The sequence below is a fragment of the Syngnathus leptorhynchus genome, chromosome 10 (genome assembly GCF_054491065.1).
Source record: "Syngnathus leptorhynchus isolate UIUO chromosome 10, UIUO_Slep, whole genome shotgun sequence".
Taxonomy (NCBI): domain Eukaryota; kingdom Metazoa; phylum Chordata; class Actinopteri; order Syngnathiformes; family Syngnathidae; genus Syngnathus; species Syngnathus leptorhynchus.
Window position 1 is genome coordinate 7,231,132 of NC_141204.1, and position 16,196 is coordinate 7,247,327.

At 40.6% G+C, this 16,196-nt stretch overlaps 3 protein-coding genes across 4 annotated transcripts; 1 reads left to right on the top strand and 2 right to left on the bottom strand.

The window, feature by feature from the left end:
• Positions 1-58: 58 nt before the first annotated feature.
• spef1 (sperm flagellar and cilia associated 1) lies at positions 59-4,478 on the bottom strand. The gene is made up of 7 exons (XM_085922267.1): positions 4,139-4,478; positions 3,598-3,709; positions 2,878-3,025; positions 2,761-2,806; positions 1,807-1,891; positions 1,304-1,409; positions 59-882 (listed from the first exon to the last, which is right to left on the bottom strand). Exons 1-7 carry the CDS (start codon positions 4,245-4,247, stop codon positions 745-747), a joined length of 744 nt encoding a protein of 247 aa, XP_085778393.1. The 5' UTR covers positions 4,248-4,478; the 3' UTR covers positions 59-744.
• Positions 4,479-4,602: 124 nt separating this feature from the next.
• On the bottom strand, positions 4,603-13,335 carry adam8a (ADAM metallopeptidase domain 8a). Its single transcript, XM_085922266.1, has 25 exons — positions 13,171-13,335; positions 12,984-13,081; positions 12,787-12,860; positions 12,622-12,700; positions 11,681-11,757; positions 11,079-11,283; positions 10,659-10,736; positions 10,491-10,559; positions 9,813-9,982; positions 9,636-9,717; positions 9,017-9,159; positions 8,746-8,923; positions 8,572-8,661; positions 8,274-8,469; positions 8,032-8,113; positions 7,784-7,961; positions 7,620-7,706; positions 7,463-7,547; positions 7,002-7,110; positions 6,717-6,915; positions 5,989-6,036; positions 5,824-5,880; positions 5,626-5,676; positions 5,473-5,553; positions 4,603-5,360 (listed from the first exon to the last, which is right to left on the bottom strand). The coding sequence occupies exons 1-25, from the start codon at positions 13,214-13,216 to the stop codon at positions 5,316-5,318; spliced, it is 2,607 nt and encodes an 868-aa protein (XP_085778392.1). The 5' UTR covers positions 13,217-13,335; the 3' UTR covers positions 4,603-5,315.
• A 502-nt stretch (positions 13,336-13,837) lies between these two features.
• On the top strand, positions 13,838-16,105 carry znf511 (zinc finger protein 511). 2 transcript variants are annotated; one of them, XM_085922313.1, is made up of 7 exons: positions 13,838-14,041; positions 14,108-14,184; positions 14,577-14,778; positions 14,946-15,070; positions 15,624-15,676; positions 15,761-15,854; positions 15,965-16,105. In XM_085922313.1, exons 1-7 carry the CDS (start codon positions 13,925-13,927, stop codon positions 16,035-16,037), a joined length of 741 nt encoding a protein of 246 aa, XP_085778439.1. In that variant the 5' UTR covers positions 13,838-13,924; the 3' UTR covers positions 16,038-16,105. The 2 variants fall into 2 exon arrangements, with proteins under 2 accessions (XP_085778439.1, XP_085778438.1); XM_085922312.1 differs by having other exon boundaries at positions 15,624-15,854.
• Positions 16,106-16,196: the final 91 nt, after the last annotated feature.

Genomic DNA, 16,196 nt, shown 5'->3' on the forward strand with positions numbered 1-16,196 from the left:
GCAGCTCATTTCTCAACGCTCCTATTCGTTATTCAAGGAGTCACGTTGGAAAACTAAAGTGGTTAGACAATTTATTGAGCACGGGGTGGTCAGACATTACAAGCTGAACAAAGGATGGCAGTTTGAAATTAAAACAAAAAACAAGCACATTACCGCTTCACACAGAACCTCATTATTTAACAACTAAAAAAATGCACACACTAAATAGTCTTTACAGTAATAGGAAAAAATAAGAAAGGCAAATATACAGTAAAACTCACTTGATACTTTGACTTCGATAAATGTACACTATGACTAAAGTTGCTGGTGTATTTCAAAGTCTATCCTTAAAAACAATCCTTTTTGTGTTTATTTTTCTCTTTTTGGGCCTTTTTATTTTAATATTCCAAAAATTCTCAACCAGAATCAACAAGTAAATATTCGAATGCTGAGAAGAGACTTAATAGTCAGTGAAGTCAACTGCTAATGTTAGCGAGCTGCTACTGCCTCTTGGCAGCTTATGCCGTTTTTACAAATAAACTTCTTTTTACACTTGTATGAGAAGAATGTCCTATTAGTATTTCCAATGGGAAAAAAAAAATCCTGGTTTCACTGTGAAAAATACATGTGAACCTTGCTTTTGGTCTTGTAGAGGGATTAATTGACACTAAAGAAAAACATTCATGGGAATTTGATATCATTATTTTTTGCTTTTTACGTTGTAAAGTGTGGACTGCAATTAAAATAAGAGTTTCTTTAAAGTGCTTAAATGCTGCTGGGTTTAGAATCAGTGTATTTTCCTTTCACACAGGTACACATCTCCAGATTATGCCTCAGATCATCTATCCGCATGTCCTTTAGCTGAATCAGGCGCTCCAACTTGCTCACCTTCATTTGCAGGATCTTTGCACACACACACACAAAGGTTGGAAAACAACAGGCGGTGCACGATGTGATGAAAAAAAGAGGAAGTGTTGCACATTTGTGTCCTTGGTAGCCTCTTGCCTCACATGCAGATGTGGTCACACATTGAGTTATATCCGCTTAGGTGAAATTGACTCACTAACCACTGCTGACACAGCTTGTACCATATATGCGTGCGCACACACACACTTACTCAGGACACACACCTGCAAAATGTCTATATGATCTGCTTTTTCCCAGCAAAGAATGAAAATCAAGCGATGTGTTTTCCAGATTGGTGTGTGTGTGTGTGTGTGTGTGTGTGTGTGTGTGTGTGTGTGTGTGTGTGTGTGTGTGTGTGTGTGTGTGTGTGTGTGTGTGTGTGTGTGTGTGTGTGTGTGTGTGTGTGTGTGTGTCGTACCTCAACTGTCTCCTGCAAAGCCATGGCTGCATGTTCTTTTTCCTTTAGCATTTGGCGTACAGCTGGGTCCAAGTTGGAGTAAAACTGAGCTGTGTGTTGTAGTTTGCTGCAACATTAAAGAGTAAGAGTAACTTGAATCAAAGTGGATCAACACGCCGTTAAAAGTTGAGGTTTTTGGTCAAAAAAAAAAAAGAGAAACATGAATCATATCGGCACTTTTCCACCTCAAAAATTAACTGTGACTAAATAACTCAATTGAAAAGTAAACAGAAATCTTTCAGGGGGGAAATGTTCAATTTGCAGGAATTTATTACTATGTCAAGCATGTGACAGAAATATAATTTTATTTTTAATTTTCTTTGCTAGATACAAAGTTTTTCTTTATGTTTGACCTGAAGGGTTTGTATATTTATGCAATGAGGTTATTTCTCCCTGAATGATTCTAGTTTATTTTTCTATTTGCTCGATGTCAGGTATTCATGGGATTCTTTTTTTTTTGTTACCTCGTCTCCATTTTCAACTTGTCATCCCGTTTCACCTCCTCGCGTACAATCTCGGACAGATATCTGGCCTCACTCTGATTAAACTCTGAAGCAAAAAGTACAAAACGTGACACTTCCTCCAGAATCATGTTGACTTTTCTTAAAGTGCTGTTGTTGGACACCCAAAGAAGTCCAGTAAATCTTCTGAGCACAAACGAAGGGTGAGGTGGGGAAGGGGGAGGGGGGGGGGGGACTATGAGGATAAGCAGAACAAGGGAGGGAAGGCCTTGAAGTTATGCCATGCTGATATTTGTCAGTGATAAGGCCATCTGCTGATAATAGGATGTGTGCACTGTGTCTTTCTGTGATAGCGGAAAGAAAGGAAAGAGGAGTGGCTCTGAGGTCAGCTCACAAGGTTAGATGGCGGGGACGGATGAGGTGTGAGAATTGGAAGAGAGCCGTGTCAGCGACTGACGCCCAAAAGGTTGCGACATTTGCTTATTGCGTGTGTGCTTATGTGGTCACTCGAAAGCAAAGATATGCAGTTACAGGGCAGGTAGCAAAGCGGATCAACGAGAAATGCTCTAGAATCAGCATGTAAATGTGAATCATTAGTCAAAGTTGAATTGACAACACAATATAGTCAAATGCAGTTCTCATAAATTCATGGTGGAAATATTGAAAAACACAAATTGAGCAAATAGTGAAAATTTCTTGGGGAAAAAAAAAGGCTTCTAACTATTTCATGCAACACCCATCAAACTGGACAATGACACAATTTCCATTCAAAACAACCAAACAGGCATATTCTTTATCCTCTACAAAGAGACTAATATTACAGCAACCTTTACATTCTATACTATTTATGTGTTTTGAGGAGTTTTAGGACCTCTATGATAAGAAGTACTATAGAATGTAGGTGGCTCTTAAAATACAGGAACTGTATTAGGATGGAGGAACCATGGATGTGGTTACCTGTGAGAGTTTTTTCTGGGTTCCTGGTGTCATAGTATTCCAAATCCTGCATGGAAAATAGACATTTAGCCAACGCACATAGCACACACGTGGATGTAGGCTTACAACATCACATACTGATATGGTGTGTGCCTTCTGGTCCAACTTCTGATCTATCTTTTCCCTCAGGCCAGTCAGCACACTCTCGATCACCCCCGCGGATCGCAGTATAATATTTTTCACCGACTTCTCAGGCACGTGGAAGTTCAACTTGGAGAACACTTTCCTGTGTATGCAAAACGACACTCGATAACGCATACACATCTGTTTGCAATAAGGAAAGGAGCCGCAGATGGAAGGCGTTTTATACCGATGTTACATGTTGTGATGATAAACACCGGTGGGATCCTCAAGGTTGGCTGTGTGCCATTTAAATGGTCCGGGATAGTTTTTGGACTGGTTCTCACCCCCCCCAGATGAAGAGAGTTGAGCTAAGTTTGGCCACTGAATATGTTGACGTGGCTACTGGGAGTGTTGGGTTGGGTGGCACTAGACATGCTGAATTCCCATCATGCCAATTTTCCATCAGTACAATTATATTTATCAGCTATACGGTGAAAAATATTTACTCTGTGTAAATTTGTTCCTCGGTCATGGCCAAACAAAAACACCACAGGAACACTCGAGTTAAGTGTGTTTGGGATACACGCTCACTGGCTACTACTCACTTCATTCGTTTTCCTGCCGCAATCTAACACAAGAGTGGGAAATGTCCTGATGGCTGCAAGAACATTTGCCTGGAAATATTTTTTTTTCAAATTTGATGAATGAATGCATGGAGCATAAGATGCTTCTCGCCTGTTAAGGAGGTTCCAGTTGCTGAGCTTCTGCTGAGTGGAGCTGGCAGGAGTGTAGTTGTGCAAGTCGATAATCTTTGGGAAGAAATGTTTCACCACCTCAGCCACCATCACTGCAGAGAGAAAGCAAATAAATGCATCGTACGACATAATGAGGCAACAGATGGCACGCTAGTTTGCATATGGGGCACACATCAAGGTAACACCTATTGTTTTTATTTAGATTTTTTTTGTACATATTTAAGGCCTGTAAGCGTTTTATGCATAGGCCTACATTTATACAATTAAAATCATAACCACAAAATATGATCGAGAATAAAAACACACATTAAACTCATGCACAATACATACTGACCACATCATTATTTATGTCCACCTGCACAGTCTCTTGTAAATCAATACAAAATCAATAATTGCATTAGTATGCCTGTCAATGTCATTAAAAATAAGAATTATTATCTTGGTAAAAGCAGAATCATCGATCACGCTCTTTGTGCTTCATTTGATGTCTTAGTTTTAGCTTTAGCCGCAGCTTTAAGTACCTCCGTCGCTGAAGTCATTGGCGATGTTTCTTTTAGGTCTTGAAAGACGAATTTTATCGATCCACGCATACAAATCCTGCAACTCGTCCTCATCTAATTCTCGCTCCATTCGTTATCCGGGTTTGTGTTACTTTCTGAATTGAATTTTGACACTTTCAAGCACCAGACAGCCAATTTCACTGGGTTGTTTTCAACGGTTGCTAAGCAACGCAGCGTAAAAGGCCAGAGCGGAAAGTAATAGGCGCATTTCTACGTCACTCTACGTGCATTATTACGTTGTTTACTGATAGTGTGTCTTGTGCATGGTTTACTTTTATAATTTAATTCACCTTAATAATGAGGCATAGGAGAAACACACTTTCTATGTTTCTCCTTACTGTGACTTAAAGAAATAGCATTTTCCCCAAAGAAAATTACACAAACTAAAGGTCCTTCAAAGTAATGGTATCTGGGAGTCGCTATGGTATTATGCAACGGGAAATTTTTTTTATTTAAACACAAGCATGTACATAAATGAAAATTTGTTTGAAATTTGAGTCCTTGTTGCAAGAAATGAGTCATTATTGTTGTATTTATAAGGGGACAATGTTATGACTGCTGCATAGAATATTCAATTTTCTTTTTAAAAATCCCTTGAGAAGTTAAAATCAATATGTGCTGACAAAAATCAGTGTCAAGAACAAATTCATACATTCATACGTTCTCATAGGGTTCAAGGCAAAGTCATATAATCTGGGTTCTTTCATACAAAAAATCTTTAAAGTGCCCACGTCGGTGTCACGTTTGAAAATCCCTAAAGTTTTCTTAGTACCAAAACAATGTTACAAAGTTACAGCATCAGCAGTGCAATCATAAAATGTTCACATATCTCAGGATCAAGGACGAGGAGAATTTCCCTTCAAACAGATCGTCATCATCATGGTGGCGGAGCCATAAGTGCTGTCAATCACAGTTTTTAAAAAGAAGCAAGGCAGATGGCAGTAATCCTCATGGCGTTAAAAAAACCAACAACACTTTTGTTTATTTTTGTTTTCGATCCTTCAGCTGGATCTCGTCCTCGCATGAACTCACACCAACGTCTCCTGAGAGCTTTTCTTTTTCTTTCTTTTTAATTCCTTGTAGGTGAGATAAGAGCATCAGTGTCTGAGGATTTCAAAAGTGGAATGATTCCCATTGGTCATCTGGGTCTGTTGAGTGGAGTCAGGGCAGCTCTCCCTAAAATCTACACAAATAAATAAAATCAACAAGCACTCTCAATATAATCTCTTCAGATGTGGACACAACGCATTTTAAAGGACCCCCCCCTCGAAAATAGCTGTGCTTTCGATACGTACCAGCTGAGTGTGAGGGAGCTGCGGAGGGACGGCGGCGGGCTTTGGCTTCACTGGAGGCGTAACAGGTTTTGGCGTTGTGAACTGCAAGATGGCAGATGATTACATTAAAACAACAAAAACATTGTCGAAGTGCGTGATTAATGGCTGACTTACTGGTTTGGACGCAAGCGGTGGTAAAGGTCTAGACGGAGGTAGTGGTCTTGCCTGGAAGTAATCACAAGTCAATATGAGACTAATCTTGTAATACATTTTGGGACACGCCTCTTATAGAAGTTCCCTCTGACTCATAGTGAAGGAACATTGTGGGGAAGGCCCTTTTGATAACAATTGATTCCATTCCATTCGATATACCTCAGAGTAAATCGGCTTGCTCGGCACAGCTGGTGGTTGCAAGTCTGGCTTGAAACCCTAAAAAAGAAAAAAAAAACACATTACACGACTTAAGTAAAAACAAACAATGAAGATGATAAGATTGGCTCGAGTGGGGGTTCTGTTCTAACGTCTGGTTCACGTTACCTGTTGGATCTTTGATGGCTGAGGTACAGTTGGTTTCTTTTTGGTGGGCTGCAGGACACAATGAAGTGGAAAGAAAAGAATGATGTGTTTCCTTATAGACACATTGCAAGGAGCTGAGCTTTGGAAGGACTTGGCTTAGTGATTGGAAAATAGAAGGTTCCAGACACAATATGGGTCTTTGGGGGGGGCAAAGCAACTGAGGCAATTATAAAGGCTTGTGTCTGGGACCTCAACAACTATGAAAAACATTCCTCGCCTATATGATTGAATTCCATTTCTGGCACTAGTTGCTGCCACTGGAATCAATAGGATACTGCAGGAGGGTTTGGCAACCCTCGCCTTAAATACATTTGATGTCTTCTAGACAAAGTAGTTGAACTATATTTTAGTTTGATTATACAGTCTTTATACTTCTTTAACCTTTAGCAAAGTGAAAAGGTTTCATAAATGATTATCTGCACAAATTTAGATTTTATGCTGGCAGCAGAGGGAACAAATTCAATTACCACACATGATATGTTGTGAGAATGAATTAGTTTAGCATTTCTAGGGTCCACTGTATAAAATGCTTTATTTATTGACCATATTTGTCAACAATGCCAATTTACTGATGGGACCATTTCCCTCAGAGGAGTTCCTTTTAGTATGAACTTTGAAAAGCTTCTTGTTCTTTGTTAGCTTTTAAAACATTTTGAAGCTGCAAAAGTTGTGCCATCCAACCGACAAACCTCAGGAGCTGTCCTGCAGGGCTTGAACTTCATATTCGATGGTCCAGGCATGGAGGAGGACAACGGTTTACACACTTGTGCGGCTGAAGACTCCACAAATGTCGGCTGGCTAATGGTTGTGGAGCGAAGATGAGGGCTGCCCCGTGCATTGCTCGATCGAAATAAAGGATTTGTCTGTCCTGAGGTAGATTGGAGGCCTCTGTAAAACAAATACACAAAGCAACTAAGATAAAAAGGCACGAGGGTTCATTGATCCGTCAAGGCCGAGAGAGTTGAATGTCAAACCTCTTTGGAAGTTGCCTTTTCCGACTGCAGCACATAAAACCTCCGATGAGAAGGGCCGTGCATATGAGCAGGCTTACAACCAGTGACACAACAAGCCCCAGTCTCCCTCCTGTAAACACACACGCGTTCCATTATCAATATCCACTCATTGCTCGAAGGAAGCAACAGTGAATGTCCGTTAACGTCATTACTGTACGTATGAGGGGGGATTCCGTGAAATCGCTTATAAATACCGCTGCTTCTATCTGATCACAAGAGCTCAGTTATCTGACTCCATGCGGAATGCATTGCAAGTAATAAGTGTCGAAAGACAAACAAGGCAAAGAACTCGTGTAAAGCATATGCTCATCAAGCTCACCTACCTTCGTGTACGGTTCATCCGATTATGAATCATCATCCAGAATTTAAGGCGTGGCCACTATTTGAAAAAAAATATTGAATGACATTAAATCAGACTATACCTTCCGACACCTCCGATTCCAGCACATCACAGAAAGGTGGAGCCCAGCCAGGATCACAGTGACACTTGCTCTGATGGTTACAAACCTGTTGGAAATCCATACAATCAGTTTGGGATGCTTGAAATATTGAATGTGTGTGGTGAACATTTTTTTTCACCCCGTGGTTGTTGCATTTGGCGGAGCAGTCATCGGTTCCATATGCTCTTATGTTTCTGATGTCATGACACTTTTGGTTGTAGCATACCTTAAAGATTGGATCAAAACACATTTGAGCTCACGGAGTCTTGGTAAGCAACAATGGAAAGCAATATTTATATTTACCATATTGTTGCCACACTTGGTACCAGTGGGTACCATGCCCAGATCTGCAGGGTAGTTGTCTTCTGGGTTCAGGGTGGCCTCATTACATTCTTCATTGCCTACTTTGTAAAAGGACTTTCTAGATGTCACTGGGAACTCCCATCCTCCCGTGCAAAAAAGTGTGCCGCATGATTGCTCTCTGCAGCCAAACAATTTGTTAGTAAACCAAGAAAGAAACTAAGATCTTTTATCACTGTGTGAAAACCTACGGGCCAAAACATCGACGCTTAAACAGGGTCTTTCTGCAACCTCCATGCTGGAAGTAACAAGCATCTGCAGATACCTCCGCATCTATAAAGAAGGCACAAGTTGATTCAACAATCCCGTTACAAGATAGAATGAAAAAATTGCAAACATTTCACATTCACCGCTAATCTAACAATTAAAAATATATATCTTTATGGTCGAACACAGGTAGCCAATGCAGAATTTTTTTGTTTCTGTGTTTTACCTGGTCCCCACAATCTCTTGCAATGTTGCTGTCGCGACGGACACTGTCCGTTGTAGCAGTATCCTTTCCCACGATTGCACGGTAGGCCGTTCTGGGCGTAGGCGTTGGGAGGACAGGAGGCGGACAGTCCATTGCAGTGTTCTGCCAAGTCGCAGTTCCCAGTCTTGGACCGACAGACGCTGCCTGACGCTTTCAGCTGCAAATAGTGATGGACAAATGTGATTATTTACACCCAGCTGATGAGCCTGGAAATGGTCACAGCCACAGGAGTAGCACGTGGAGATTGTATATGACGCACTTGACAGTTATGGCAGCATTCACCCTCAGCACACTGGGCTCCTCCGTTAAGCTTGCAGTTAGTAGCGTTGCAACAGGGATTCTTGCATTCCTTGGAAAGTGAGCAGAATATTACAATCCAAACCTTCATTGTTCTTCTTTTGGTCTTATAAATATTTGTAGGAGCGCAGCGTACCTCTACGGTTCCACAGTCACACTCCTCGCCAGGCTCCAGGAAAGCATTGCCACACATGGGCCCGCCATAAATGCGGTCAGGCGAGGGTGTATCCAACAGACAAGCTGGGTTGATCTCCTCCAGGAACCTGTTGAGCTGCTGCTTGCTGCAGCTGCTGAACATCTCCGGAGGCACGGGACTAGAGGAACATTCAAGACGACCCCTGATGTTTTCATTGTTTTGGAGAGTACAGCAATCAAATCAGGCTTAGTCAAGGCTTAAATGAGTTTACCCGACACTCTCTGCCATAATGCAGCCTTTCTTTGACGTCAAAGAACCACAGATGCAATTTTCGGTATCATGAGACAAGCCCAAGTTGTGACCCATCTCGTGGGCAATAGTGGAGGACACTCCAATTGCGTTATTGTTATGATCCTGCGTGCACAGTAGAGGTGTGTTAAGACAAGGGGGAAAAATATGAAGTAGGACAAACCACCCACATTTATCAAAATATCCCTCTAGAAGGCATAAAGAGCTGTCAAGTGTATTTACGGATTGAACGTTGAGGCGATTTAGAAGAAGAGGAATATTCACAAAGTTACATGAAGTAACTATCATTTGCTATTCCGCATGGTAGTTCTTTTGTAACAGGGAAATGTGTTTTCGATTGATCATATAAAATTCGACTACTTGGCCGCACCCAGCAAATGTGCTGTTGAGTCAGTCTTGCCTCACAAGTTGCTGTCTAAGGAAGGACCAACATGACATCAGCTATGGGAAATCCATATCTCCATTTTAGCATAACTCTTCACAACATTATTCTGATCAATAGGGAGACTAAGCCATTTAGTCCAATGCACAACTATTCATGACATTCTTTAAAACCGCATGAAAGAAAAGAAAACACCAACCTCATTTACCGCTCCTGAGCTTGAAGTGCACATGGCATTTGTATTGGCCAGACCAACCGTGGTGCCTTCGAAATCCAAGCCTCTAAACAATAAAAAGAGAACATTTTTCACATCCGAGTCAGAGCGGCAGATGTAAGTTGTTTTGTGTGTGAGCCAAAAAATACGTCTGAGTCTTACGTGATGAATTGTGCGTTGTCATGCTTCACCCTGGGCAGGAGGCTCCGTTGGCGCCACTCAAGAAAGCGACTGAGCGTTTGCTCGGGTTTGGAGCTGACCTCTATTTGATCGCTGTACGACCAGATATCAAGTCCTACTAACATCACACGGACACCCACAGGACGATACAGCTGGAACAGAATAGCAGAATGCACATGAGCACATTCAAAGGGAAAGCATATAAGATGGCTAAGTAAATAGTGTATGGAAAAAAGTTCAAGAGTGAGTCAGACGCGACGCTACAAACCACATGAACAAGGATATACTGGGGCTATAATCTCGTCACAGACCACCAGTGTTGGGTTCTACTGTCTGATGAGTCACAGACATTGGCCCAATTGTTGGAAAATATGCAAACTTGCAAAGTGTGAAATGTGTGAATCGCCTCTGCTTAAGTGTTAAGATTCACAGTTAAAGTGAGAGAACTTCTCCTTTTAATCATTTGAAGGGAACAGATCGCATCAGGACACTTTTTCCTCAATTTCTACTATCCAGACGCAAAAAAATGCAGTGAGCACATGCACAGGAAATATTCCCAGACTGCGTGGAAAAAAAAAAAAAAAATCTACAGTTGTGTGAATTTTAGAATGAACTTATTTCACAGTGCTGACTATTTTTGTCTGTGTGAAAGGCACGTACCCTGTCAACGTTGTTTGCTATTTCAAGCACTCTGGCTTCCACTGTCCTTTTATTGCCAAATCTCTTGTACTGGAAGGAAAACATTTACATAAGTACAATTTCCCGATATGGGAATGCATATTAAAATCAAATACAGTATTATATTGATATGAGAAACAGGAATGAAACCTCTGTATTGTCGACCACCACAGCGAGCTCCACAGTTCTGGGTTTTCTTACTCCGTCTTTAGTCTGGCCTCTGCTTCTCTGAGGAAGTTCAACATTTTATGAGAAAATTAATAAATCAATATACAAGCTATACAGTAGGATGGTTGGAAATAAAGTCACTTTTGACAGGCTGTGAGTAGTGTAGTGTTCACATATGTGGAACTGAATAATTGCGTCTCGAGGCAAAATTGGGTGCAATACTTGTCTGCAACCAGCAGAGGCAGTGTAGATTCAGCCTTCTTTAGACTACTGTCTAAAGAAGACCAACATCATCGTGTCAGTTACGGGACATTCACACTCTTAATTTTGAATTTAATAACTAGTGGAGTATATTTATAGAGTGTGCCTGTCAGTCTGTGTCCATGCTGTGCGTGTCTTTACCAGACTACCGAGCTTGAACACTCCAGACGGAAGAGAGACGTGATCATAGTACATGGTTGTGTTTCCATGGGAACAGGAGCTTCTCTTCCTTCTCAGATGTTTATAATTGTAAATTGCATGAAGACCATCATCTGTGTGAACTTCAGCCTGCTGTGAAGCCAAAGGTTCTATCAGGTACGTCTGATCCTGGAGGCGTACAAACCCCCTGTAGGGAAAAAGAAGAACTTTAGAGATGATGCAGAGAGACGAGCGTTGCCCTAATGTCAAACTAAAGTCCCGTTTTTCAGTCTTGTTAATAGAAAATATGAACTATACAACAAAAGCATCTTAAGAAGACCGAGACATCTGGATCTCATAGTCGATCTTATTAATTCTAATTGAGGAAATGGCTGTAGTGGAGTCTTTATTTAACATGCTGGACATGAGTCATGGTGGGCAGTCTCAAGCTATAATGGCTTTCAGTAAATTTGTCATGCCATGCTTTGGTAGCAATAACCTGTTTGTAATCACATTACAAGAAGTGGTGTGTGTGTGTGTGTGTGTGTGTGTGTGTGTGTGTGTGTGTGTGTGTGTGTGTGTGTGTATCTGGGGGGGGGGCTTACTTTAATCCTGAGCACAGCTCCATGCTGGCAGAGGAGTCGTCGACTCCCACGACATGGCCGTGGTAGTAGCAGTGATTCTGAACATGTCAGGAAAAGACAGATTTGAACATCCAATGACAGCATAACATAATGCCAATCTTGATGTATTGCATTTTGAGTCATTGCGAGAGGGAAGTGGTAAATCAGGGAACATACAGAACATACTGGCATTACTAATCAACTTCCTGTGCGAGATGCCAAAATTAGAGGAAGGAACTGTGTCATTAAGTAATCACAAAGTGCCCACCTCACACGTCAAATCATGTACTACTTGGGTAGATATGAAGCAAATTGGAGAAAAGTACATTTTGTATGGGTATGATGCCACAGGATATCATGTGCTTGACCAATACGGGCCACAATTGACTTCTATGCATTCGTCTTTACACGCACACATATGTTCGCTTAAATGGACAATGCACATGTATAATTACTTGTAATCACGTGTTTCCAAAGGCAATTTTTCAAAAACAGTTTTTTGTCTGATTTCTTTAAAAGTGGGTCACAACTTAAAGGCTGTGGGAAAATGTTGGTCCCAAAGGACAACCAATAGAGAACACTCCAAAAACTGTAAACTGTAAAACTGACTATATGATACATATTTATTTTCCTTTTCATTTTTTTTTTTGGTTGGTCAACCTACGGTTGGTGGGCCATATATGCATGGTCTGCGATACAATTTGATCCGGCTGTCAAAAGCCCAAAACTATTCTACCCACAAATTCCAACAATATAATCTTCATACAGTATTATTCATGAATAGGCTGTGAAATTAAAATGACTGAAAATTTTAAATGGTCCCCCACAGGAGAAAGTTTTCCCACCCATGCCCTACGCTGATATACTTCCTTCCTTTTGTGTCTATTTTCAAAACATATGCTTCAAATTCTAAACACACAAACCTCAAGACCCGGCGTTGCTGTTATTTGAGTTCCTTGCTCGGAATAATGTGTCACAGAGAAGGTTTCTCCGATAAGCTCCCTGAAATGATCGGGTTGGTTGAAACATCAGCAAATGTAAGTATGTTCACAAATGTACACGTTCAAGTGGACAAATATATCGCTTACTTGTTTTTCTCAAGGTGCAGTGTGCAATTTTGTCCTGCAATCTTCACAGAGTACTGCAGTACATCCGGATACTTCTACACAACACACACAATATTGCACGTGTGAGTGGTTGTTAAAATGAAGTTGTGCGGAAGAGTGCGTGAGTGCTTGTGCTTGTGCGTGTGTGCGTGTGCGTGTGCGTGTGTGTGGTGACTTACCTGATGGGTGGCAACATTACTGATGTGAGATAAATGATTTAACTTCTGAGGTGTCACTGTTTGATACTTCATCACATGAGGTAGAGTCCACACACTCCCTGCAAATAGGAATATTCCAATGAGCAAAAAAGGAAAAAAATATATATATAACGAGACAAATAGAGGAAAAAGAAAAAAAAAGTTATACCCATCACCAAGAAGAAAGTCCATATCAAATATTGAAACTGGGTCATGTTGCTTGGACGGACGAAGTCATTGTGAGCTGGAATGGTCTGAGAAAATGCCGAAGACGAGCATCTCTCCGCCCCTCTATGTTGTAATTTCCTCAAACTGACCCATCTGACGCGTAGGAATCGCAAGAGGATTACAAAAAAATGCTTTTCCAACTTTTTTCTTTAGAAATCAATTTTTTGAACAATGCCGTGTGAGTTAGAATTAGAACCGATCATTCATTCTTGACAAAACTTTACAAATTGGCTGTACAGCCAAAACACCGGGAAACGCAACACATTTTAAATGGGTGATCATCACACAAAATAAATTATGGATACGGCTGAATTCTGACACATTAATGCGGCGTAGTAATCGTGAAATATTGAATTAAGCAATAAATTAATTGACCAAAGTTATTGAGCAGCATGTTTGCTGCGATCTACTGGCCGTTTTTGTGTACTGCATATAGATATAAAATCTGAAATGGATATAAATCCGTTGTCACTTGGAAAAAAATGTATAAAAATATTTACAAGCATTAAATGCTTGAATTGAATGAGTTTTTGGTGACAATAACAGGGGAAAAGTGAAGTACGACATTATAGTATTGATTTGAACTGGTCACGGGGTGGTGATTTAAACTCTGACGTCATCAATCAGCGACGGGGGCAACTGCAACCCAAACAGTTCAAAACATTTTTGACAACGTACCACGTTAAGAAAGCGTCATGTTGCATCCAACATCGTTTCCAACCTCGCTAGGGGAGATTTTGCAAGACGAGGAAAACCCGTTTAACTTCAGTCCTCAGCTCATCAATCTTCATAAAGACCACGAGCTATTTGAGGTAATGACAACCTGAACTAATGTACCGTACTCTTTTTATTTCATCTAATGGATATTCTATTTTCAGGATGGAGACGTTGAAAGACACATGTACCTTCAAGACCTTTATATTTCAGAGGCAGACGACGACAAACAAACCCTCAGGTATGACAGTTGTTATACATGCATCTCCTGTGGTTAGTTAAAAAATACTGCAATGATTGCTCTTCCCAAAAGTAGCCAAAGAAATGAAATACAAATAATACACCTTGCTTGATATTTTGCATATCATACAGAGATTTAAAAACAACAACACTATCAGCTTTTTGATTTTATGTCAATAAGACATGCACAACCTTGGATAGGCTTCAGCTACCTATTGAGGATAAGGGTTATAGAAAATGAATGGATCTAACGTCCCACATATCTCAGTTTTAAAATATAGGCTGTATAGTAAAAAGAAAAACAAACCTCATTTACTGTGGGTATTACAGCACTTTTATGTTGAGTACCTTCATTTCCAAGTTCAAGATGTTTTTGTCTCGTTCTTTCTCCAGCGTTTCAGAGTTTGCCTGTCACATCTCCGGCTGCAACGCAGTCCACGCTACTTTAGAGGAGTATGAGCACCACTACAATTCCTTACATAGACACGTGTGCTCCATCTGCCGGCGCTCACTACCCACCGCTCGCCTCCTGGACATTCACATTCAGGAGTGGCACGATTCAGTCTTCATGGTCCTGGCACAGCGGCAAGACATGGTATGAAACACAAGAATTAAAGCTCTGAGGTCCCGGATGGAGGAATGCCATTATATTTGTAATGTTTTGACACTCAGCATGTAAAGCATAAAAGATAGATGAGCAAAAAAAAAAAAAAAAAAGCTGTTCTGCATAGAGCTGCTTTACATGGTACACATGATTTACAGTACCAGTGTTTGGTGGAAGGCTGTGAACACAAATTCAGGACGAGCACACTCCGGAAGGACCACTTGATACGAATTCACAAGTACCCCCCAGACTTCAGATTTGACAAAGCCAAAAGAGAGAAAGGGTAAGGCAGCACTTTCTTAATTTGCTCAATAGATGGCAGCAACGTTCTTTATGTACTTTTGGGTAATTTTTCGTAGTTTTCTACAAATTACATGTTACTGACATCTAATTATGAGATAATTTTTATTTGGGCCTTACTTGCTCTTTTATTTTAAATATTTATACTGCTATTCAGAGCTGGGTAGGCTATCAACTTGTACTCAAGAACTTTTACTGTATAGAATTAAATGACAAGTATAAGTAAGTAGCCCTCCAAATAATTAAGTATTGAGTGAAAAATGGTAAGAGTTGACTTTTTAAATGTTATCAAAGGACACATACTAAATGAGGTGCACAGTCAGATATTTGTTTTGAAAATATACTTTACATGATCACAATGACTTATTTTATATAAGAACTTGTACTCAAACCATGTTAAAAAAAACGTGTGACATTAACCACTTCTTACGTCCACTGTCCTCAGCAAAATAATGTGCAACCATGGTTTCTTTTGGGGGGAATCCCCTTGACTAGATTTTGCTGCTAAAATTCCTGACTTTTTTTGTTGTTGCTAGATCTGGAGAGACAAAGCAGCAGCAGCAGCAGGACATAGGAATGGAGGTTGTGGGTAATGCAAGCGAGGTTCTTTGTGAAGAGCAGGCCAAACAGGTAGATCAAGAGGAATCCATGGAGATGCCCGTGTCCTTGACAGGGACCCACTTGACTGAAAAAGACACCACACATGAGGAGATGGCAGCATGTCAAAACACAAACGATGAGCATCTGAAACCACGATACTCCTACAGGTCAGTGGGGCTGCTTCATTTTGTAACTACAGCTGTACAACATGGGATTCAAATTCCACTTCAATATTCTTTTGTAAGTTGAACAATCCTGCTTCATTTTTTACTTCTAGGGTTCCTTCTAATGTGTGCTTTGGTCACGGCTCCATTCGAGGCTTCAGAGGTCACAGAGGAAGGAGAAAATGAAACATCTTGAGAAATCACAATTATGTACTCTATTATTTCATATAACAAAAAATAAAACAGTTTCTCACGTCATTTGTTCACAGTCTTTTGTGTGACATGCACATTTTTTACTGCATGTCTTCAAAACTGACTTTTTAAAACCAAAAAACAAACCAACCT